This window comes from Camarhynchus parvulus, chromosome 2, assembly GCF_901933205.1.
Source record: "Camarhynchus parvulus chromosome 2, STF_HiC, whole genome shotgun sequence".
NCBI classification, from domain to species: Eukaryota; Metazoa; Chordata; class Aves; order Passeriformes; family Thraupidae; genus Camarhynchus; species Camarhynchus parvulus.
Window position 1 is genome coordinate 35,314,492 of NC_044572.1, and position 22,788 is coordinate 35,337,279.

The 22,788-nt window shown below is 40.5% G+C and overlaps 2 protein-coding genes across 4 annotated transcripts in view; one reads left to right on the top strand and one right to left on the bottom strand.

Moving 5' to 3' along the window:
- HACL1 (2-hydroxyacyl-CoA lyase 1) overlaps positions 1-8,475 on the bottom strand; it is a 21,178-nt gene extending 12,703 nt beyond the window's left edge. Inside the window, exons 1-5 of the mRNA XM_030971302.1 lie at positions 8,255-8,475; positions 7,192-7,296; positions 3,581-3,621; positions 2,945-3,025; positions 164-236 (exon numbers count right to left, since the gene is read on the bottom strand). Of these exons, the coding sequence (XP_030827162.1) occupies positions 164-236; positions 2,945-3,025; positions 3,581-3,621; positions 7,192-7,296; positions 8,255-8,311 (357 nt within the window). The 5' untranslated portion in view covers positions 8,312-8,475. The remainder of the gene's footprint in view (positions 1-163; positions 237-2,944; positions 3,026-3,580; positions 3,622-7,191; positions 7,297-8,254) is intronic.
- BTD (biotinidase) lies at positions 7,834-18,221 on the top strand. Of its 3 annotated transcripts, none has more exons than XM_030971305.1 (4): positions 7,834-7,956; positions 12,673-12,907; positions 14,458-14,607; positions 15,949-18,221. In XM_030971305.1, the coding sequence occupies exons 2-4, from the start codon at positions 12,677-12,679 to the stop codon at positions 17,137-17,139; spliced, it is 1,572 nt and encodes a 523-aa protein (XP_030827165.1). In that variant the 5' UTR covers positions 7,834-7,956; positions 12,673-12,676; the 3' UTR covers positions 17,140-18,221. The 3 variants fall into 3 exon arrangements, with proteins under 3 accessions (XP_030827165.1, XP_030827163.1, XP_030827164.1); XM_030971303.1 differs by lacking the exon at positions 7,834-7,956 and adding an exon at positions 8,042-8,543; XM_030971304.1 differs by lacking the exon at positions 7,834-7,956 and adding an exon at positions 8,142-8,176.
- Positions 18,222-22,788: the final 4,567 nt, after the last annotated feature.

Genomic DNA, 22,788 nt, shown 5'->3' on the forward strand with positions numbered 1-22,788 from the left:
GTATTTACACAATGTCAATTTTAAACCAGTAGATGGAGCAAATCAACAGCATTATAATATCTGCTAGGAAATATTAGTGTTCAGGACTGGTTTTCCTACAACAATGAAGAAACAAGAATTATTTAACTGAAACCTTCCTGTAGAAAGCCATATGTCTGTGTACCTGTGGGAATTCTTGGAAAGCTCCCATGGTTTCCTGATTTCTGTCAGAAGAACCGCCAATAACAATCAAAGGCCTAGAAAAGTATATTAAAAAACAAACAAAAATCCCCCTAAGTATACATACATACATACATACATATATATATACATACACACACACATATATTATATATATATAGCATCCCCAGATCTGTACAAGAATAGATACAGAACACAGAAATGTATTCTAAATATCAGAGTGTCAGCCAGTAGCCTTCTCAGCAGCTTTTGGGTCACCAATTTTGGGACAATTTGGCCATATTAAGTGGCTTGGATCATAGAAGTTCTAAAACCAAATCCCATTGCAGGCAATTTTCATTCAAGTTTGAAAATATGGGTGACACAGTGGTTTGAGGGAATGACAACACCTAATAAGTTAAAAAGTATTGTCTGTCCAAAATGTATTAAGATGTGTGTTTATAAAGGATAGTGTAACATGCACAAGCACTAGAACTAAGAAACAAGCTAGGATACAATTTTCCGAAAAGATTATGTTTTCTTTGTATATAATTTGCAACACAGCAAAGTTAGCTGGCTGAGAGCACAACTCCCTGTATTTTATTTTTAGTAAAAAACTCCAAAACCAAAAGAAAAGATAAAAGACAAAAGATTAACATGCCTGCAAGCAGTCCTGAACTTAAATCAGTTCACAGCTATGCGAGGAAGGCAGTATTACTTTACCATAACGGTTATGCAGTCCACAGGAGCACATTTTTACTGTAATTGCCACAAAATATAATAAATAATTTTCCTACAGTGAATGAAAACCTGTCTGTTGTTCAAATTGTAGGTCAAACTCCTTAAAATGCTAAGTCCTGAATCAACAAAGTTGTTTTATTAATCTCCTTATTCATCTACGCTATACTGAAATATTGGGTCTATAGCTTTCTAGGCTTTTTCTCTTAAACAATTTCTCTTCAGATATGGCCTTATAGACTGCATTTATCTATACAATGTATCAAGCTGAAATATTAGCAGTTTGTTCCATGCATAATCTTAAATTTAATCACCCATAAGACTTGGGGATATGCGTATCTAGATCTGAGCTTCATAACCAGGCCATTCCTCTGCCATACATCTAAAATCTCAGTTCTAATCCCCTGGAGCAGTGAAATGAGAACTTCAGGCTGCATCCTACCTCCGCAAAAAATCTTTATGGAAAAACTCGCTTGGTGACTGCTCTACACATTTCATACTGCTTCATCCCCTCAACAAAATGATTATTACTATCCAACACTGCTTGACAGCAACAAACCCTATGTCCCTCTCACTCGCCTTTTCCAAATTCATTTAAATATTTTAATGAAAAAATTAACTACTACTTCCCAAAAATGAAATACAATTTCATAGATTACAAATGAAACAATTTCTACAATAGTAGACCAAACTGGTCTATTATTTAGAAAGCCAACTCCAACAGCTATATCTTGAAAAGGTTTCGTTTTGCCCTTGAAGTTTTAAATAATTCTAACTAGAAATAAGTTTTTCCCTCGAGGAAATCATTGTACTACTGTCACAATATTGCAGACATTTTGAAGAGCAGTGCTTATAAAGCAAGGCAAAAAAAAAAAACCAGTGAAGAAGAAAGAACATTTGACTATAATGGAACTAATAATGATAAGTCTTATGGACTTCCAGGAGAAGAACTTCAGTAAATTGATAAAAACAAATTAACTGTAACTTCAGCATGCTTGTTTACTCCAAATCTGACCAACTATCACACACTTGTATTTGGAGTCTATTGTCACAGACAGAATGAGGCAGGACAGGAGGCAGCAGCATGGCAGGCAATTTTCAGCAGGAAATATCAAGAGGTTTTACCCTTGAAAATGCAGTTCACCCTCAAAAATGTCTCCTGCAAATCCATAAGTAAATGACATGCACACTTCTTTCTTATAATCAAACTCCTGACTGTTCAAAAGCAAGGTTTTCCTATAATCTCTTTTAGTCTAAGGTCAAATAGTGACAGTGAAATTTTCGTCAATAACTCATTTTTTAAAAAAAGAATTTGAACACTAGAGGACTTTCTTCAAAATGTCAGCCTTGATTTATAGTGTTCCCATTAGCGAGCTTCCCTCATCCATTAGCCACTGCTAATTCAGTGTTCCAGTGTTCACACTGCTCTGGATCACATTCTGTTCTGTGAACACATCTGCTTGGTATTGCTACAGCTTCTTCCCAAAATTCCTCAGTACAGCTTCCTGAACAGCTTTCAGGGCCAGACCAGACAAAGCTGTCACATCTCACTGAAGGCTTATAGGAGTAAGTACTATCCCTCTGTACCTCATTTAATTCAATACTTAATTACTGCTCTAAATGACTGCGTGGGGAGCAAATAGGGATTTTAACAATGCAGTTGTCAATTTATTCATGTATGAAATACAGTAATTCAAAGGCAGTATGAATTTAAATTTAGGAAACACCTTTAAGATGATCTCCATCATCATGAGAGCATTACAGGCTAATATTGAGTTTATTTTCAAACACATCCATACAACCAGCTATACCGGTAGATTTTCTAATATATACACAATAGAGTAGGATAAAACCAAGAATTTTATCCATGAGAATACAAAAAATGTAACTAAATTAATTTTAATGTTGATAAAGGAAGAATTCCTTTTTTCCCCTTTCATGTGGATAATGAGAAAATTAAAATACTTAATACTGTGGAGCTCAACATCTGAAACAAGTAACAACACACAATTATTAGAATTTTAAAGGAAAAATGCAGTTAAATTACCAGCAGTTAATGGTTGCATTTGCCATCCCACCAAGGGTGTGTAAGAAGCCTGGACCAGACACTACAAGACATACTCCTGGTCTACACAGAAAATACAAAAAGAAAAAAAGAGGAAGAGAGAAAAGGAAAGTGAGTACAGAGAACACCAAATAAATAATCAACAAAAATTAGTAAGGTGCTGAAATATAGAATATTAAAGTTTTACTCATGTCACCAAAACTAAGTAATGGCTAGGAATTTGTGTGAATGACTAAAGGTAGACATGGAAATCAGAAACTATGAAGCTGTATCAATCCAATTAGAAAAGCAAGTGAACAATTATGTGCCACCCACACAGAGATGGGCAATATACACAGGCTTATCCTGACACAGCTCTGACTTCTTCTATCACATTTGCTCTGCCATCTAACATTTATATGCAATTTGGTAAACCTATGTTTGAGTTTTCTCCACTGTACTTTATCAGCAGTTACCAATTAAGAAAACTCACACTGGAAGAATTGCATCTGATTCAACACAAATTTTACTGAAATTTAATTCAAGCAGACACACTTGCTATTCCAGGTGATGAGATAAAAAAATGATAATTCTTAACTAGTGAGCATTTCTTAACAGCTTTGCACACTCTTTACATACCTGCCAGTCAAATATCCAACTGCAGATGCAGCATAACAGGCCTGTTGAAAATATTGGTGTTAATGATATTATTATTATTTATACATTTAATGATATTTTGTACATAACTTTCAACAAAAATACTGAAAATAAGCAGGTACAGATTCTTCCCTGACTATAAGAGCTTAAATATAAGTAAAACTCCATTTCACCCTTCCCATTATTAGAAGTGTCCATGAAGATTAATATGAAAAATCTCAAGACTCTTCTCCACTTCTCTCCACATTTCAGGCTCCTGTTGTCACAAGATATTACATTAGGATTATTTGGGAATTGAAAAAGAAAAAAGTCAACCAGATCAAAAAACCCAACTAAAACCAGGGGAAAAAATAAATAGAACAAAACATGAAAGTTCTGCTCTTCACTGCCTTCTGGATGAACATGGAAGAGGGACTTGCAAGAGAAAGACAACAAGCAGAAATGCAGCCATTCTGAACTGTATTTCAGAAATCAAGCAAAAGGTTGAAATCTCACATTGGAGAGAATAATTAGATGATTTGGGATCATCTTTTATAAGCTGAGCTGCTGAAATACTTCTCACTCTGCTTTGGTACCACATATTTAAAAAAAAATTATGTTTTGAATAAAAATCACAAAAGTAACATCTACAACATGTATTGGCATAGCTCATCATCAGTGTTATTGCAGAGTATGTTTTTAAGCTATTCCTGTAATGATATTAAACATTTGGATATAAATTTCACCTGGTAAAATGACAGCATGTGATCATGAAGTTTACAGGTGACAACAGAACTCAAGAATTCACATGTGACATTGCCCATTCTCTCATATTTTCATATTTCCATCTTGAAATAAGCAAGTTCTAACACTTACTGGAAAAAAACCTCATTTTGAAATATTTTGTAATTTTTTTAAGTAAGCTTCTGCCCTTGGAACCTGCCTCTTTCATTTTTAAATAGAGTGGAGATTTGATTTTAATTATAATTGAGTACTCTGGCGATAAGATGCCCACTTTGATTTCAGCTGCCATTATTAAAGGGTTCTTTGAGCCTGATTCCCTTCACAGCTGCACCAACTCCAGCATATTATATGCTCACAACTAACTTAGGATACAAATATCAAGAGATTGCTTTGAATATGTAGTGATAATTATTATTAAAGATTAAGAACTAACATAAACAATGTGTTTCGTTAACAAATAAACATATAGTAAAGGGGGTTTTGAAGTTTAGAGCCGAGCTGGGTTATCAGTCTTCTAAACAACGGCAACAATCTCTAATTACCCAAGGAGAGATACAAAAACCACCCGCCCCTGTGAAGTTGCAACACAGTTTTCACTGTTCAAAGGGCATGTGGGTGCAGGTGAGCTGCTTCTGGCAAATTCACACCATGTTACAAGCCACAGGAGAACGGCTTATGGGTATTGGTTGTGTTACTTTTAGCTTCATGCTTTCATCAGGCGTTTCTATTCTGCAGTTTTTGAGCTTTTCACAGAATTATTAAGGTTGGAAAAGACCTCCAAGATCACCGAGTCCAACCTGTGACCAATCACCACCTTGTCAACTGGAGCATGGCCCTCAGTGCCACATCCAGTCGTTTTTGAACACCTCCAGGGATGGGGACTCCACCACCATCCTAGGCAGAATAAGAACATAAGGATGCCAACCAACAAGTACAATGCTTGATTATTATCTCATCATGAGATTTTATTGTATTTTAACTTGTTTATGGGCCCTATCTCCTATGAACACTACTAATTAAAATTTTATCACTTTTACAGGGAAATCCTTTTGTTACATCTGGCCTAGAAATGAGGTAGAAACTCAACCCTTGGAAAAAAATCCCTTAATTTTCCATATATCATATACAGCTGGCTTCACCAATAAAGGAGGCAGCTGTATACACATCCTCCACATCCAGACCATACAACTGAGACATTTAAAACTATGACATGTATATATTGAGTATATCTTGAATATACTATACATAACCTTTCACCCTTTACCAAGAAATTATTATTCACTGAGGATAAAGAACAAACCAAAACTCACTACAAGATGCAGCTTCATTCATCCTTTTCAACTCCTCAAAGAAGAGAAATCCTGACATTTTGACCTTAAAACAGCCTTTGTGCTGTTTTTATTCTACTAACAAAAGCAGCTTATAAGTAATCAGCAGAATGTTTTTTGCCTCCTTCATCTAGTAAAGACTAATAAATAGAACAGCGTCTCGTTTGGCAGTGCAAAGCAATCTTCTCTGGTAATTACAGACACATGAGGAAATTAATTTTAATCATGTTAGTAACCACAGCTAAAACTAGAATATTTGCTAAATGGCCTACAGGAACATAAAAGATTGTGCTGAATTCCCAGTTCTTCAAAGACTCAAATACACCTTTTAAATATGTTTGTCTATGTTTGCCTTTCTCATATATTACAGATTTTCCACAGAGACATGCATTCCTCTAAATTCTCACATTCCAATAAAACAATGTAGGGATCAGACAGCAAAAACATACAGCTCACAACCACCTGATTAAGAAGTACTGTAACAATACTGTGTTGAGGACTGGGACAATCCTAAAGATTATTAACTAAATAAGTTAAGGAAAACTGGCAACTGCTGTAGACCAGGTATGGAGGGGAAGTTGCTGGTCCCTCAGCCACCAGTTCAGCAGCCAGCTCCCCATCTTGTGCAGCAAGCCTTCAAAACAACATATAATCCCAAGGTTATCTTCAATCTGAGATTACCCAAGAAATTACTGAGATGAAAGAGTTACTACTGTGGGAAACCAAACACATGCAGAACTAGCAGCACAGCACCAAAATGCTGAGGAGCTGGACTCTTTAATTTCTGACACCTACACAATAAAGCTAAAATATAAATAAGAGAGTCTATGTTCATGGTTGATTTTGAGCACTTGGAAGCATTATTACCTTCTCTGGTTTGCTGTTCTGTGAGCTTTTAAAACACAGTTAAGGAAAAAACCTAGAATTATTACAATTGTCAGAACAAGTTTATCAATCAACAGGAAAACTTTCCTCTTTGGGCACTTAAGAACACGATATAGACAGGGGAAAAAAAGTAAAGGAGCAGGCAATAAAGTCCTAAAAAGAACTAAAATACTACCAGTTGGAGTAAGAATGGTAATATTGGGAAGTGTGTAGAAAGCTACATAAAAACAAAAAGCCCTGGATGAGCATCTCAAAACGTGGCAGATAATATCTGACAGTATATCACTTGAAGCAGATAACTTTTTATAATTTTTTTTGTTCTCCATCACATGCTGTCTTTAAATTATTTTTTCCTCTCTCCTATCCTTGCTCCCTTATTGGAGAATAGCATTTTTAAACGAAAGAAGATGCAATACCCTTAACAGAAAAGGAGGGGCCACTTTAAAATGATGTGGGGAAAGAAGGGCACAAAGAAACACTCAACCCAATGCACCAATGTTCTCCATTATTCCAAAATAACAGTGGCTGCTCCTGTATAGATTCTTTAAAGGAAAATTCAGAGACCACATTCTTTCTAGTAAGAACACTTAAACTGGGTTTCATTCCATTGTAAAACAGTTAAGGAGAGAGTTGGTCACACTACAGATATATACTTACAGCTTGCTCATTTCTCATTCCAACATATTTTATTCCAGCTGCCTGGGCTGCAATTGCAATTTCAGTGACTGGAATACCAACAATGCCAAACATGTATTCAATATTCTATAAAGAAAAAAGTTGAGAAAAGTCAGATTGTTTTTTCTTAAAAGACAGCTATAATAAGCACATGCCAAACACAGACATGCTAACTACACAGGCAATCTAAAACTAAAATGTAACATTTATAGTCACAGAGAAGCTCACAGGTCACTGTGGCAACATCAGCTGATGTTTGCAGCTCAGCCCTCTGTGGTTGTGAAAGCCCTGGATTTTGGGAGTCCACAAGCAGTGGGACAAGGGTTCAGTGCCTCAGTCAAGGTGTGTTTAGCGCTTTCCACTGAGCAATTCTTACCTGGGACATCCCTGCTATGTCACTTTTCTGATTCTCAGTATGTCAGCTTCCTCTACGCTGAAAATGCCTCGTGGCACCTTGTGCTTTCACACTTTCACAGAAAATTAACGGCAAAAAGCCCCCAAGAAACGGCTGGGAAAGCACTGTGCCCACGGAAAGACAGAGATGGAGAAGACTACGTTTATCTGGATTACAACTGAACTACTTTTCCATGTTTCACAGGCCAAACGCAGTGTGTTCTCCCAAGACCCGTGCCAGCATCTCCAGTTTAGTGATAACACAGAGTTTTCGTCGCTGTAAGGAGGCGCAGGAGGCACATCCATCCAGCTCTCACGGGCAGAGCCGCAGAGGAGCCCCGGCATCGCTTGGTGGTAACGGGGGATGGCTGAGCTCGGGAGGGGGCAGGCCCGGGAACGGGGCAGGCTCTCCAGAAGAAGGGAATCAGTATCGGCCTGGGGAACGCCGCTCGGGGGCCGGGCCGCTGCCGGGGCTGTGCGGCGGAACCTCCCTCCCTTCCCCTCCCTCGCTCCCACAGAGCGGCGGGGCGAGCCCTTTCCGTCCGCCGCCGGGAGAGCGGCAGCGCCGCTCGCGGTGAGTCCGGCCGCGCACATTCACTCGCTGCAGGCTATCCCGGCCCGCAGGCTGCCGGTCCCCGTCCCGCGCTCTTACTTGGGCCCTGAGGGCCTGGGCGATGAGCTGCGCCCCGCTGACCGCCTCGTCCTCCATGGCTGCCCCGGTCGCGCCGCCCGCCTGGAACGGGCCGAACCGGGCCGGGACAGGGGCGAAGGGCGCGCGCTGTGACTGACAGGCGGCTCGGCCAATCGGACAGCGGAGAGGGCGGGCTCAAGGGACCCACCCCTGACCCCGCTGGCGGGCGGCGCGGGGCGGAGACCGGGGTAGCTTCCTATTGGCCAGCGCGGGCAGCTAATCGGAGGCCGCGAGGCGCCGGCCCTGAAGCGTGAGGCTCGCGGCGCGCGGGGTCGGGAGCGGGGTCCGGACCCGGCCGGGAGCGGGGCGGGCCGGGAGGGAGGAATGGGTGGATCGATCGATCGATCGCTGCAGGCCCGGCAGTGGCCCCGGTGGCCTCCGTGAGCCGCAGGGCTGCCCGGTACCCAGGGCAGCCGCTCCCGAGCGCTCCGGCTGTGTGGGGCTGGTCAGAGGTGGCGAACGCGGCGCGGGGCAAAGTCCGGGGCTGTGTGAGGCGCCGGGGCCCGGCGCTGGAGAGCAGCAGGGAAAGCGCCGGAGGAGGGCGAGGCACCCTCCCAAAATCCCACTGAGGGATGGCGCACGCCTCTCTGCCCGGCTCTGCCCATCCTGGCACGGGTCGCTGAGGGGACACAGGTGACAGCATGTCCTCGCCTCACGGTCCGGCTTGTCCGTGCCACCGCCCGGATTGTCCAGCCGAACCACTGATGATAGCAGCGCTCCATTCGCCCTCACTTGCCAAACAACAAAAACACATAGATAACAAAATACCGATGGCATAGATAGCAAAAACCTTCACAAAACCCACATTATAAAATACTGTAATACAATGCAGCAAATAAAAGCAGTAGACACGAGGTATCAGTGGAAATCACCTTGAATTTCACTATATTTTATGCATTTTTAAAATATATTGTATAATATATAGCGGAATGTCAGCAACATCACAATCCATGGTTGTCATTCAACCTAAAAACCACTTTGTTTTTTCATAGCCAATTGAATATTTGCCTAGTAATCAGTACTGTTTATGTTACTATTATTACTCCTTATGTTGCTATTTATGTTACGATACTATATGTTGGGCATAGCTTAACATGCATTTGCTATTAATCACTCGGGAGGACCCAGACTAGTGCTGTGCTACCTCTGTTGTTTCAAGATTCTTCTGAGTGTAGAAGTGTGAAGAAGAAGGGTATGTGTTGCTTTTGTCTGTATATACATCCAGGTGTGGTGACAGGTGACAGACTTCTAAGCTTCCAAAGAGAGTGACTGGATGATTTACTTCACAACACACTGAGATCAGATGGTTCTGAAAAGGAAAACAGGCTGCAGTGTGACTGGGGAGAAAACTTGGCATCCAAACATGGACACCAGTCTTTTTACCCTTTGTGGAGAACTACAGCTGGAATATTGTGACTGCATGACAATAATACTGCTGTGAAATATTTGTATTTGGGCGGCATGATCCTGCTGAAGCTTGTCTGTCAGGCAGAAGACCACATAAATCACAGGAAAGGGACATAAAAAGAGATAAAATTGTAAAGCATTTCAGGTAATGAGAATTCAAAGTCATGGCTCAGGTGAGGTGGCAGCTCTGTAGATCCTAAGCAAATTAACTTCTCTTCAAGAAAAAGATTTATGAGATGGTGTGACATCTTCCAGTAGTAAAAGCATCCAGAGTGTGCCCGAGACATATTTGGAATCTCAACAGCCCAAGGGCTGAGTAAACCCTGTTGGTATCCTTATTTTGGCTGGAAAGTTTAATACACCCAACCTAGCCCTGGGGCTTTCGTGGCTCTGTGTGTTAGAATCAATCCATGAGAGAGCAGAGTCCTGTCATTTAAGCTGTCAGACAGGGGAAAGGCTTTAGGGAGCACTCACACAAGTGCTCAGCCATCATCTGGAGGAGTGGCAGTAATCACAACCCAGGGTTGGACTCAGAGGAATTATTTTAGTTATTTCAGTTGCCCCAGGTTCAGCCAGATGGGGTTGTGTAGTTGCTTGTTCAGTGTTAAACCTCTTGTGCATCTAAATGAGTTAAAGATTCAGATTAGTACTTCTGAGTGTTTCTGACCACCAGGAAATGAAACATGGTACAGAAATAAGACCTCTGCAAGCATGTTTGTAAAATGCAACATTTTGCAGAGGCTCATTACCTGTTAATTTTTTTTATTAGCGTGTTTGGCTTTTAAAAAAGGCAGATTTTCTAATGCATAGCAATTCCGTCTCGTGATCCGAAACTCTCCAGCTTTTTCCATCACTAGTAAGAATGAATTCTAATTACATCTTAGTTGACAACTTTATTAAGGAGCAGCTGACTAGAGCCCATTCCTGCCCTAAATAGGCATTTTGGCTTTGAAGGGGTGACAAGAAATAGAAAAGAGAGTTTTGTCAGTGAAGTGCAGCACAGCTTGTTTATTTTCAGTATGTTCCTTAACTGTGAGAGGTTTCTCACCCCTGAACTCCCTCCTCCTGCTACTGGTTTATCTCTTCACATGTGCTTTGGTGTTTCAGTTGCAAAGCTGAGCTGCACAGGACAAGGAGGCCCCTCCATTCTTGGCATGCATTGCCAAATCACCCCCAAAAGTACCAAATGTTTTCCTCAACATGCAGAATAGCAAGGATAGCTTGTCATACATCACTTTTCAAAACTGTTTACATAAATGCAGTTTCTTTAATCCATCTGATTACAGAGAGGCCAAGGTTTTATTCTGTTTTCATCACACTTTAAATAAATTTTCCCTTGAAGGCATGTATGTATGGACACATTTCAAGGAAGTAGACATATGTAGTTGAGCTTAGCAGCACTGAACAGCTAAGTTACTCCTGTACCCTTAGATGTGTTACTATTACCTGTTAAGACCTTTTGGTTAAGCAAACAATTCTGCCTCCCATGGGCACCAAGGTTATAATTTTGCTGTCCTACATGATGCTTTTTCCATTTGCTCATTGTTAGGTACTAAACAGTTGGTGTTTAGGGGAAAAAAGCAGTATTGAGGATTGTTATTAGCTGCTTTTCATCCTGGAATTCAAGCAGAGAGATATTTTCAGTTAACTTGCCATAGACTTTCTTTTTTTAGGTACAAAACTACCTTTAATAGAACATAAATAAAAGTAAGACTGTGGTTAGTTTAGAATTGATCTTTTTTTCCTGCTGAGCTTTAGAGAAGTCTCTTCATGCATGTGTCTATCAGTCTTTATTTGCTTTGGAAAAATTCAGGGAGCTGTAGCTCACAAAGCCTGAAGGGCACTAAGAGTGTTTTGGAACTTTATATTTTGGATACAAGTTCCCAGAGAGCAAACACAATTAAAAAGTCAGTAACTGAACTTAGAGCTATCAATATATAGCACCAGTAATCTCTCCTGCACCCTCTTTCAACTTCACTGATATTAGAGATTTAATTGCTTAACGATACTAGTGACACTGTGGTGACAAATAGAGAATTCTCATGTTGTGAGAATAATTCTGAATGAAAAGGCATTTCTGTAGTCTTTCTGAAGTGTTGCACAACCATTGACTGTGTCAGTACTTGTTCTAAGTCCTTCCCTAACTTGGGAAGTCAAAAGGTTACATGGGGAGCCCATATTGCAGAGAGTGCCTCAGCCTTCCAGACTCAATAATTCTTCCTTTTTTCAGAGAAAACCTAACTAATGCAAATTAGATAGAGTTTTTTAAAATTTATTTTTGTTACTATGAAAGCATTTTTAAACTTACTTATCTGCGTTATGTGGGAGGAATGCAGATCTGAATTGCACTCAACGTTTTTATAAGTGTTCAAAAAAGCTGCACTGTAGGAGAAATATTTGCCTATTTCATATGTGGAGTTAGAATACAGTGAATTCTGATTCCATTAGGAGAGGCATTTTCATGATAGATGCAGAAATATTGTCTGGTGTAATTCTCTTGGCAATTATCTGTTTCAGTGTTGATAAAATAAGTCCTATTTCTGCTTGACTGCTAAATACAGTTTCCAAGTAATTTTAGGAAATGCTACTTTTAAATACATCTCCCATCACTGAATGGGGGAGGAAATGCAAATTTGTGAGCTGCTTTAAACTTTTCTCAAAGATGTTTTGATATAAGGTGAGATAATCTATAAATAGATGTTTATAAATTATAAAGGGAAACCAAGCAAGGAGATCACTAGAACTACATATGAAGCTTAAATGCTTTTGAACAGGACACAGTTGTTCAAAGCACCAGTGTAGATGGATTTAAGGTTTAGAAACAATATGCACTTGGTCATCCAGGAACTTAAAAGCACCACACTGCTGAGAGCCTCAGTTAACATCCACACTTAATTGTAAATTTAAATTCCTGGCATGATATTTTTTTCAAGCTCCCCCACTCCACCTGTCTGGGGTTTTTTTCCCTCTAGGTTTATGGCATTGACCATGGTGGCTCTGTGCTGGAAGCTGTCCATCTGCTTTCTCTTCTATCAAGTGGTCTCAGGAAGAGCAAGGAGGGAGGGGCACTACGTGGCGGCCGTGTACGAGCACGAGTCCATCCTGAGCCCGGCCCCGGCGGTGCTGGTGGAGCGCCGCGCCGCGCTGGAGCTCATGGGCAGGAACCTCGACATCTATGAGCAGCAAGTGCAGGCTGCTGCCAGGCAGGTATGCCCAGCTCCAGGCAGCACTTGTGTGTGCCCTGGGTATATGCTATTTGAAGATAATCTTTCACATCTGTGTTCCCAGGCAACTGAAGCCGTATTTATATCCATATGGTCTGGGTTCTCAGACGATCTGACCTGCCAGCAGCTCTGAAAAAGAAGCAGCCAATTAGCATCCCGCCTGACTTGGGCTATTCCAAGCTTGGAAAAACACGCCCATTGTTACTTAGTATAGGGAAATTAATTTTCTATTTTGGTCTGAATACCTAGCTCCTTTCTGTTTTCTTAAATGGAAGAGTTTCCTTGAAAGTTTGTCTTGCTGGCAGCTGTCTTGGGTTTGGTTTTATTCCAGTGCTCTCAATGGAAATTCCTGAATGTTTCTAAAAACTAAAGAAGTCAAATGCTTTGGAAATGAATGTTCTGCTTTTAACAGCTTTGTGGAACTAAAATTTTCCATTCCTTTCTCCTACCCACCATGGAATGGTTCTCAGTCTAAATATATTCAGAGGAGAGAGACTAGTATTGCCAGCTGTTCTTAGGCACAGCTCTCTTTCCTCCCCTCCCAAGAAAACCCAGGCTGGTTCTAGTGACAGGAAGCAAATGTTACTGGCCCTACACAGAGAAGAACTGACTTGCAATTTTCATAGATCTGTTGTTCTGGGAGAGAATAATTACTATTTTCATATCATTTGAAAACATGATATTATTTTTTTTTTGAGAATTTCAGATGAATGGGCAGAAGCATAATAGCAATTTTTATGCAGCCCTGCATCCAAGACACATAAATTATCCCAAAGCCATCACATAGATAACACATTTGAGCTGACTTTTGAAAACTAACAGGAAATTGACTGATGGTGCTGTGTCTGATTTAAGAAGAATGCACCTCATTTTTAGGAACAATTCAGATCTCCCTGAATTTCAGGCAGAGCCTCTGGCATGGCTACATTTCTATCAGGCTGTGTACTGCTTCCACAGTGAAGCTGTTTCTAAAATCAACACTCCCTGTCCAACCCTATATTGTAATGAGATTTAGAGATGTCTCTTCATGCATGTGTCTGTCAGTCTGTATTTGCTTTGGAAAAATTCAGGGAGCTGTGGATCACCCAATACCTAATTAATTAAGTGATGCTGTACACTTTGACACTGTATCTGCAAATAGCATAATTCTGATAAAAAAATTAAGACAAGTTTTAACATCGTAAGTTTTTAACCTGAATGATGACATTCTCATAACTTGTGTGAAAAGGGTGGATACCTTTGGTAAGAAATTGGATGCAGTATGCTCTTATTTGCATGCCCTTAAAATTATGTCAAATGCATTATTTTTCAAGATAAAGGTATGCATCAGGTTAAACAAGTTTTTTTTATACATATAGTTACACACCTATTACATAGTTACACCTACTATGAAGCTGAAGAAAAGACATCTTCAAGCTGCATTATTGGCAAAATATAACTGGGTTATCTTTAACTTTCTTTAGCTCTTTTTATCCATGAGATCCCCCTTTTCCTTTGCTTTGCCTACAAACCATGTCTTGGTTTTACATACAGGGGGCACAGATCATTGTTTTTCCTGAAGATGGAATCCATGGCTTCAACTTCACCAGAAGCTCCATTTACCCTTACTTGGATTTCATTCCACATTCACACTCTGGGAAGTGGAATCCCTGCAGAGAGCCCTATTTGTACAATGACACAGAGGTAAATGTAGGGGTGATGCCTGCAGGGTGGGATAACTGAATGCTCCAAGTGGGAAGGAGTTCAAAGGGAAGTAAGCAAGAAATTTAACTCCTAGTACCAGATTCTGTTTTCATGGATGCTCAAGCTCTGCCAGTTTCATTCTTAGCAGAGGAGGGTTTAGATCCATACATGCAGGGAGATCAGTTGTGTATGAACCATCTGGATTTGTCATCTCCTCCTCCCCAACCTCTGAAATGGTAACTGCTGTCTTATCTGTTCTGTGTGGTTTGTAGTTTGAACAACATTGTTTTATACAAAACAAGATAGTAGTATCTTCCCTTTTGGTGCATTCTTGTTATTTGGCTTTAATGACTTAATGACATCTCAGCATTCTGACTCAGCAATCATTGTAAAATGATTAGCACAAGTAACAGGACTTACCTGCTAGAACGTAATAGAAATCACAGCTTGGCATGGACCAAGCATGATTACATAAGATATGACCTGGATGTTACAAAAATAGTATTGTCACTAACTGTTCTGGACCTGAATTGAAAATAACCATGCTCAGTAAATACAGACTGCTAATTCTTCCAGTAATCAATATAATGAAAGAAATCATGCCTGTACCTAGTGAGCAGGATTTGTGTGTGAGCATGAATGGGAGTTGTAAACAATGACCTGTTTGAATCTTTGTTACCAATGATCATGGCCAAGCAAGCAAGAACTTAGTTTGCCATTCAGGTGCTGTTTGGAGATTGCAGTAATGTCAGTCTTTGATACAGCACTCTGTGTTATGGAAGAAATATCCCAGTAATACTGTGGTCTGCAGTGTTTTCTGTTTCTTTGCTGTAATATGCAAGGTCTGTCCCTTTCAATCTCTGCTTCTCTAAGTCATAGGTAGTAATTGCTTTTTAAAAATTTATAGTAAAAACATCCAGGTGCACATGATCATTATTAGACATTTGCTGTTCTAAAGGCACACACAGATCAGTTGTGTTGCCTTTGCAAAGTTTTCAGTTGGCGTACAGTGTTTTAAAGGCATTGGTGCTCCTAAAAGTCACAAGTTTCTAAAAATTAACACCCTTGGAATAGATTTATTTACTTACTTCCTTCTGAGGAAATAAAATTTAAGACAATTTTTTTCAGAGCTGTTTTAAAATAAACATCTGAAATAACTTTTTGCCTACAAAGCTACTGGTTCCAGTAGCTCTTGTCACAAAATCATCAGTGCTTTTAAATTTTAATGAATATGGTTAAATGTGTTCAATTTTGAATTTCCGAAATAATATTAAATAAGTCATAGAAAAACTTACTCCACCACATTGTGAAGTGCTCCCATTTCCCCATGCTGTGCTGCAGGTCGTTCAGCGCCTGAGCTGCATGGCCCTGCAGAACAAGATATTCCTGGTGGCCAACCTGGGCAGCAAGCAGCCGTGCGAGCGCTGGGAGCCGCAGTGCCCGCCAGACGGGCGCTTCCAGTTCAACACCAACGTGGCGCTGGGCGCGGACGGCGCGCTGCTGGCCACCTACCGCAAACACAACCTGTACTTCGAGAGCGCCTTCGACACCCCTGCACAGCCAGACCATGCATTCTTTGACACCCCTTTTGCTGGCAGGTTTGGCATGTTCACTTGCTTCGATATACTCTTCTATGAGCCTGCAGTGAGCCTCATCAGACAATACAATTTGAAGCAAATTGTTTATCCAACTGCCTGGATGAACCAGCTCCCGCTTTTGTCTGCTGTAGAGTTTCAACAAGCTTTTTCAACAGCTTTCAATGTCAATATTTTAGCAGCCAACATCCACCACCCTACCTTGGGCATGACAGGGAGTGGCATATACACGCCAGTCAAATCATTCATCTATCACAACATGGAAAGTTATGGTGGCAAGCTCATAGTAGCAGAAATTCCTGTGATTACTGCAGATTATAAAACCAATTTAGAGAGTAATGAAAGATTTAGAGAGAACTTACATGACTCATGCAGGACTTCTACGAGCACCTCACTGGATGATGAAGTTTGCTTTAAGGAGCAAGAAGAGACTCCTGGCAGAATATCTGAAAAAAGAAAAGGAAAGGAACAGTCACCTCCTTCCTTTTATGCAGAAATGATGTATGACAACTTCACTTTTGTTCCGTTATGGGGGGAAAAAGGAGAGCTCCAGGTTTGTGCCAATAGCCTTTGTTGTTACTTAAACTATCAGAAAGCTCTTCTAACTGATGAATTATATGCTTTGGGAGTTTTTGATGGGCTCCACACAGTGCATGGCACATACTATGTCCAGGCCTGTGCCTTGGTGAAGTGTGGTGGTCTCAGCTTTAGCACTTGTGGACAGGAGGTCACGGATGCCACTGCTCTGATAGATTTCCAGCTATGGGGAAATATGAGCACCCCTTACATCTTTCCTTTGCTGCTGACATCTGGTATTACTTTGGACTTTGCCGATCACATGGGCTGGAAAAACAACCACTATTTCCTCAGCAAAAATAGAACATCTGCTGGCCTCCTGACAGCTGCTCTCTATGGACGATGGTATGAAAAGGACTAGCACAGATACTTGACTGAGTCAGAAAACAACTGCCCATATGATCAGAATATATATCTTAACAGAAGTTGTTAAATATCCATATTTGCTAGAGGTTCAAGTGTGTTTGTCCCATCACTGCCTGATTAGGTCCCACATTTGAAATAATGGCTCTAAGTACAGTCTGTACCCTGGTAGCTTATGTCCTACCAGGAGTGAAAGAACTGCCTTGCAAAGGTAAAGGCTTGCTGTGATCTGGTGAGATGATTGATACCAGAAAATAACACTTCTCATTTCAACTGAATTTGTTCCTTTTAATTTAATCCTTTGGGTTTTGGTGGTCCTGCTGGGAGTATGGAAATTATTAGAATGGAAAACTACTGCAAGAAAAAGAAAAAAAAAACAAACAAAAGAAAGGGAAGGAAGACACAAATATTGTGCATAACATGGACAAGATCATGTAGGTGTACATACAGATGGCTTTTATGTGCTGAGGTTCTGATCTCTGGTTAGGGTGCCATGATTGGTTTTTTTCTTAAGAGTCAAAAACTTCCAGCTGAAGTCATTACCATGGACTGGCCACCCAGGTATCTGAAATCCTGTTACACATTTAACTGAATGTTACAGTTATAACATCTACAGAATAGCTAATCTGGGGAACAGGATATCAGTGACTGTGAAAACCTAGATGCAGCAAGACACAATTCACAATAAATTATGTTCAAAGAAAACATCAGCATTGAATATCAGTGGCCATGTTATGTACTGTTTGAGTACTTTAACTTCCCTGTTCAAAAGAATAGTCATTTTAAGACTGTTTTGACTTTAAGACATCTTACACGCTGTTCATGAATTTATACAAGGGCAGTTATGAAAAGCACATAATAAGCTGTGGGACAGCAAGGATTTTGCATCAATGTTTCATGTGCCAGATTGCAGGTTTGTGCTGCTAAGTAAAACACACCATTTTTTTCCAGAGCAATAACTAGATTAAGTGCTATAGCTGTTCTACTGCAGTGAAGAAGCTGGGAAGGGAATATTCAAAGGATATTAATTTGGGGTTACATTCAGACAAGTTAATGTATTCTCAAGCATTTTAATTTTATGGGGTCTTATTGGCTATTATGACTTCATCTGGGTAATGGCTGTGAGTAATGGAATAAACACAACTGTTCCTTTGGTGAGTTCTTGTGTTCTGGCTGCTCTGTTACTGGGCTGAGGAGCAGAGCACAGGAGACAGGAGAGCTCAGAGTCTCTCTTTGTTCTGGTGGTCTCAGTTGGTTCAAACTGAAACCACCACAGCTACAAGGATGAGTCCTGAGAGGTGCTCAATCAGCTCCTGCTTCAAATGTTTTTTTTCTGGTTTCAGAAAGCAAAACAACAAAAAAAATTTCTACCTTTATGTTTCTTAGATATTTATACAGAATTAGTGTATAATTATGGAAGATCTTGGGCTCTATCAAACCTTCCTTCTCCAGTCTGTATCCCTGTGAGTCAGTCCCTTGTTGAACACCACTCTCACACAGCAGCACACCAGGCTTGTTTATCCTGCAGCATATACTGGACAGAAATCTGGAGAGGGGAATGTCTGTATCTCATTAGGCATAAACTTGCTGCTATAAAGCAGGCCATTCCACCACAGGGTTATTAAAGATCATTAATTCTTTGGCACCCATACCATGTTCTTGCTGAATGCTGCACGGTTCCAGGATGTACAGGGTAGAACAGAAAAGCATTTGCAGTGCTTGGTGGTGCTGCTGCTTCCAGTACCACATGACCAAGTCTGAAAGAATGGAACAATGAACAACTGGAGATTTCACCTCTCAGGACTCTCCACTTTGGAGGCTGAAAAACATGCAGCTGCATGCACTAAAACTCTCCTTGGGATTTAGTTCCGGAGCAGACCATTATCACAGTAAGTGAGGCTAAACAAAAAAATAGCATTACACATATTTGCTATGCTTAAGGAAAGAAGAGGTACTTATCTGTGAAATACTTGCAAAGTGTGTCCCAAAGAGCTATTCCAAGTCTGGGTATGGTAAAACTCTTAGAAGAAGACCTTCTAGCCCTACTGGAGTTTGCATGAGGCACATTCCTGTCTCCTCTCTGAGAAGAGCAGGCAGTATCAGAGGGTTGTTCTGATACTTTCCTCCCTTCACCCAAAACACCTGCCTCCAGCAAAGAAACACTGGAAAGGTTGAACAGGCAGTACTAGACACAGTGGATTACCAGGAAGTATCAACTCCTACCTCCCACCCTGATCCTTGAGTAACAGCAGATGTGTCTGTCTGACCTGGGGTGGCCAGCAGTAACCTGCAACACCCCCACACACTGGTGGCTTCCAGAAGTGTGTGCTGGAGCAGCAATCCCAGCACTGCTCTGTTCCCAAACAAGCCTGCAGTCTTGTGAGTGAAGCTATTTACCACATGCAAGGAGGCGTGAGAAGCCTTCAGCAAGGCTGATGTTCACTGGTTACACACTGCAATGCGTCCCATCATCTAATGGATATGAACAGTTTTATTAAAGCTTCCCAGCATTCCTATCTGAGAGTGGAACAAAACCAAACCAGGAACACAAGGATTTTTGACATAGAGGAAGCAGAGCTAAAATCCAGAGCAGCTTTAAAGCACTCAGTCTGTGGACCAAAGTGAAACCAGGATTTGGGAATTTGTACTGACAATAAAGAAACTTCCTCTCTGAGACAGCAGGGGATGGTGTCTGTAAAGGACACTGCTCCTGAGCAGGATAACAACCAGAGAAACTCTCTGTCCGGGTAGGAGTATTAGCACAACAAGTCAGAGGAGTTGGAAGGTGCCTCATAAGGGATCTGCTACTTCAGGATTCACAGTGATTTTTCCAGGTGGATGTCGGGATACTTTCCTTACTGTAAGAGAAACACCAGAAAGCAGACCAAAGGAACAGCTGGAAAACAACCTTGGAAGTTGAGCTATCAAGAGGCATGGCAGGAGGCTGTGGTGACACAATCTGCTCTGATCAAAGACCTTCACAAGGCCCAACAGCACAAGCTCCTTGAGGCAGATCTCAGCCAGTGAAATGAAAACCCCAAATATTCACAGGCTGAACTGAACTAACACTCCATCAAGTTTTTAAAAGTCAACAACAATGAAAATACTTGGAAGAGTCACTGTGCTCTCCTTTTTCCCTGCCCTGGAAGAGCAGGTATGGGCAACACAGGTCAGAAATCAGAGATAATAATGGAACCCACAGCCAATGAAACAAACTTGGGATAGAAGAGATTGGAAAGGTTGAATTCATTAAGACTTTAATAGATTAGGAAGTTTTAAGATTTTTATAAAATTAGCAGACAGTTTGAGTAACAAAGTTTGGCAAGGGACAGGAAATACATGACAGGATGCATGAATCACTAGATTTTGCTTTAAAACTGTTTAAGCTATCTAATCTATTCTTTTAACATAGAACACCTGTGATGTCAGACATGTCAGATCCCAGGTACAGAGAAGAAACCTTGCAAGTCTGTTCTTTGACAAGACTTGAAAGCAGATTTTATTCTGTTCTGTTGTAAACCTGAATAGCAAGAGTTCTGGCTGCATCTATTGCATTTTTAATTAAAAAAAGAAAGATTATAAGGTGTTTTTTTCCTCTTTAAATATTTAGTGACACCATCAACATGAAGACAACCTTGAAAGGCTCTTTAGGTTCTCTATTATTCAACTATGTTTACGGTTACATGGGGAAACACTGCAAGATCTCTTTCCCAACCTCAGCTTGAAAATTGCCAAAACATAGCATAGAATGGAGAGAGCTAAATTAATCCTAATGTAAAATAACACACAGCACACCAGGGAAGGACAGATAATTTAAATACTGCTTTATCTGAAGACAAATAGTGTGCTAAAGAGACTGGGATACCAGGTTGGAAAGAGCTGCAAGAAATCTCCAAGTTCTGTAAGCAGGGACAGTCATCTTTCCCTGTCAGGAAAGTTCAGTTGTGAGATGAGCTGTAGAATTTGAAAATTTTAGTCACATTTATAGCTAGTCTTCCACTGGGAAAGGAAACCAAAACAGTCTTGTGATCTTGCTGGGCTCTAGATGCCTGAACAACTGAACAAAATGCTCTTTCCAAGGCTGCCATTTCAGACCATTTTGCTCTCAGTAGGTCTGAGTGGGAACACAGATCAGGCTGGGAGCCTGGGTGACATTCACCATGTCCAGCCAGGCATTTCCTTCTCCTGTTAAGCAGTAAAATGAAAGGATTTTGTGATAAGGCTTACAGATTCTCATAAATACAATAACAGGATAGTTTCTTAAGAATAGCCAGTTGTTTCATCATTAAAATTAATGCACAGTGATACCTTTGCACTTAACATTTGAAAACATATAGATATTAAAGTGAGAGAAAGACACCAGAAAAAGCAAAAAGCCAATGCTATCAGCTAACAAAGAGGCCTGTGCTGTGTCTCCTCATTTCATAGTCTATGACTGGAAAGAATCCACTAAGACCATGGAAACCCAGCTCCAGGCCCTGCACATGATCACCCCAAGGATCACACCACATTCCCAAGAGCATTTACCACCTCAAGTTTCAGTATGTAAAGTTTGGAACCCCATGTTTTATAAATTCTTATCTTGTCTGATTCAGAGTCACAGTTACACTTTTATATACAAAAAAAAAAGTTTTCCATCCCAATCAGAATCTCCAACTGTCCTGCCAGCTTCTGCAGCATATTAAAGAGGATTATAAGGAAATCATCACAAATCACTGAGATTACTGCAAGAGGCAATAACTGTCAATCTTGGATTTAAGGATTTGTATGAATTGGCTTGACCAGCTTTAAGAATTTAAATACTTTTTCGTGATATTAATATCAATTTTACAAAGTTTGGATTCAAACCTATGGAAGTTGTGTTAGAATTATGAAGAGATTAAAAGAGACCCTTCTCTCCAAAGTCTGGTTAGTCTGATTCCATCAGGACTGGGTTATCAGAAATTACTGTCTGGGGGAATCAATGCTTTTTAACCAAGAGTGTGATGGCATTTATTTTGTGGATACATACCATCAGAAGAGACCCAGTGCAAAGCTGTGGGAGATGAGGAAGATCCTCCTGCTGCTCCTGCAGCTGGAGCCAGGAAGCCCATGGAGCTCCCTCACCTGCCCTGTGGTACACAGAGCCAGAGCACGACCTCCAGTTCTGCAGAACTGCTGTTTCCATAAAAATTTACCCTTTTCATTTTGGTTTCAGTGTTTGAAGATGTGAACTTCACAGATCCAAACATGGAATTGAGTAGCATGGGCTCCCTGCAGACATCTGGCACTGTTAGAAATGTTCCCTGATTGTGACAAACTTCTCTCAAGTCATGCTTGCCAGTTCTTTGGGTAGTATTCATTGATGCTTCCCATCGTTCTACACACTGATCCTCTCACCTAGTTATTGCAGCACCAACAACAGAAAGATCACCACACTTCTTTTTTTTTTTTGGCAAAAGAGAACCTGAGTTACCCAAATACTTGTGTTATCCACAACCAACTGCATTTAATGAACACTCTCTTTTTTTTTTTTAATAGTAGCTATAAATAGAGAATGTTCTTCTGGGTTACTACAGTAGTTGTTGTGTTTAAATGGGTACAATCTGGGCAAGACAGGAAGGCCAATTCTTGTCAAAACCAGAATTAATTGGGTTGGAGAATCTGT

Coding starts and splice junctions, on each gene's coding strand:
- BTD (XM_030971305.1), top strand. CDS start 12,677: ATGGCATTGACCATGGTGGCTCTGTGCTGGAAGCTGTCCATCTGCTTT. Junction 12,908..14,457: donor TGCAGGCTGCTGCCAGGCAG/GTATGCCCAGCT, acceptor TTTTACATACAG/GGGGCACAGATCATTGTTTT. Junction 14,608..15,948: donor ATTTGTACAATGACACAGAG/GTAAATGTAGGG, acceptor GCTGTGCTGCAG/GTCGTTCAGCGCCTGAGCTG.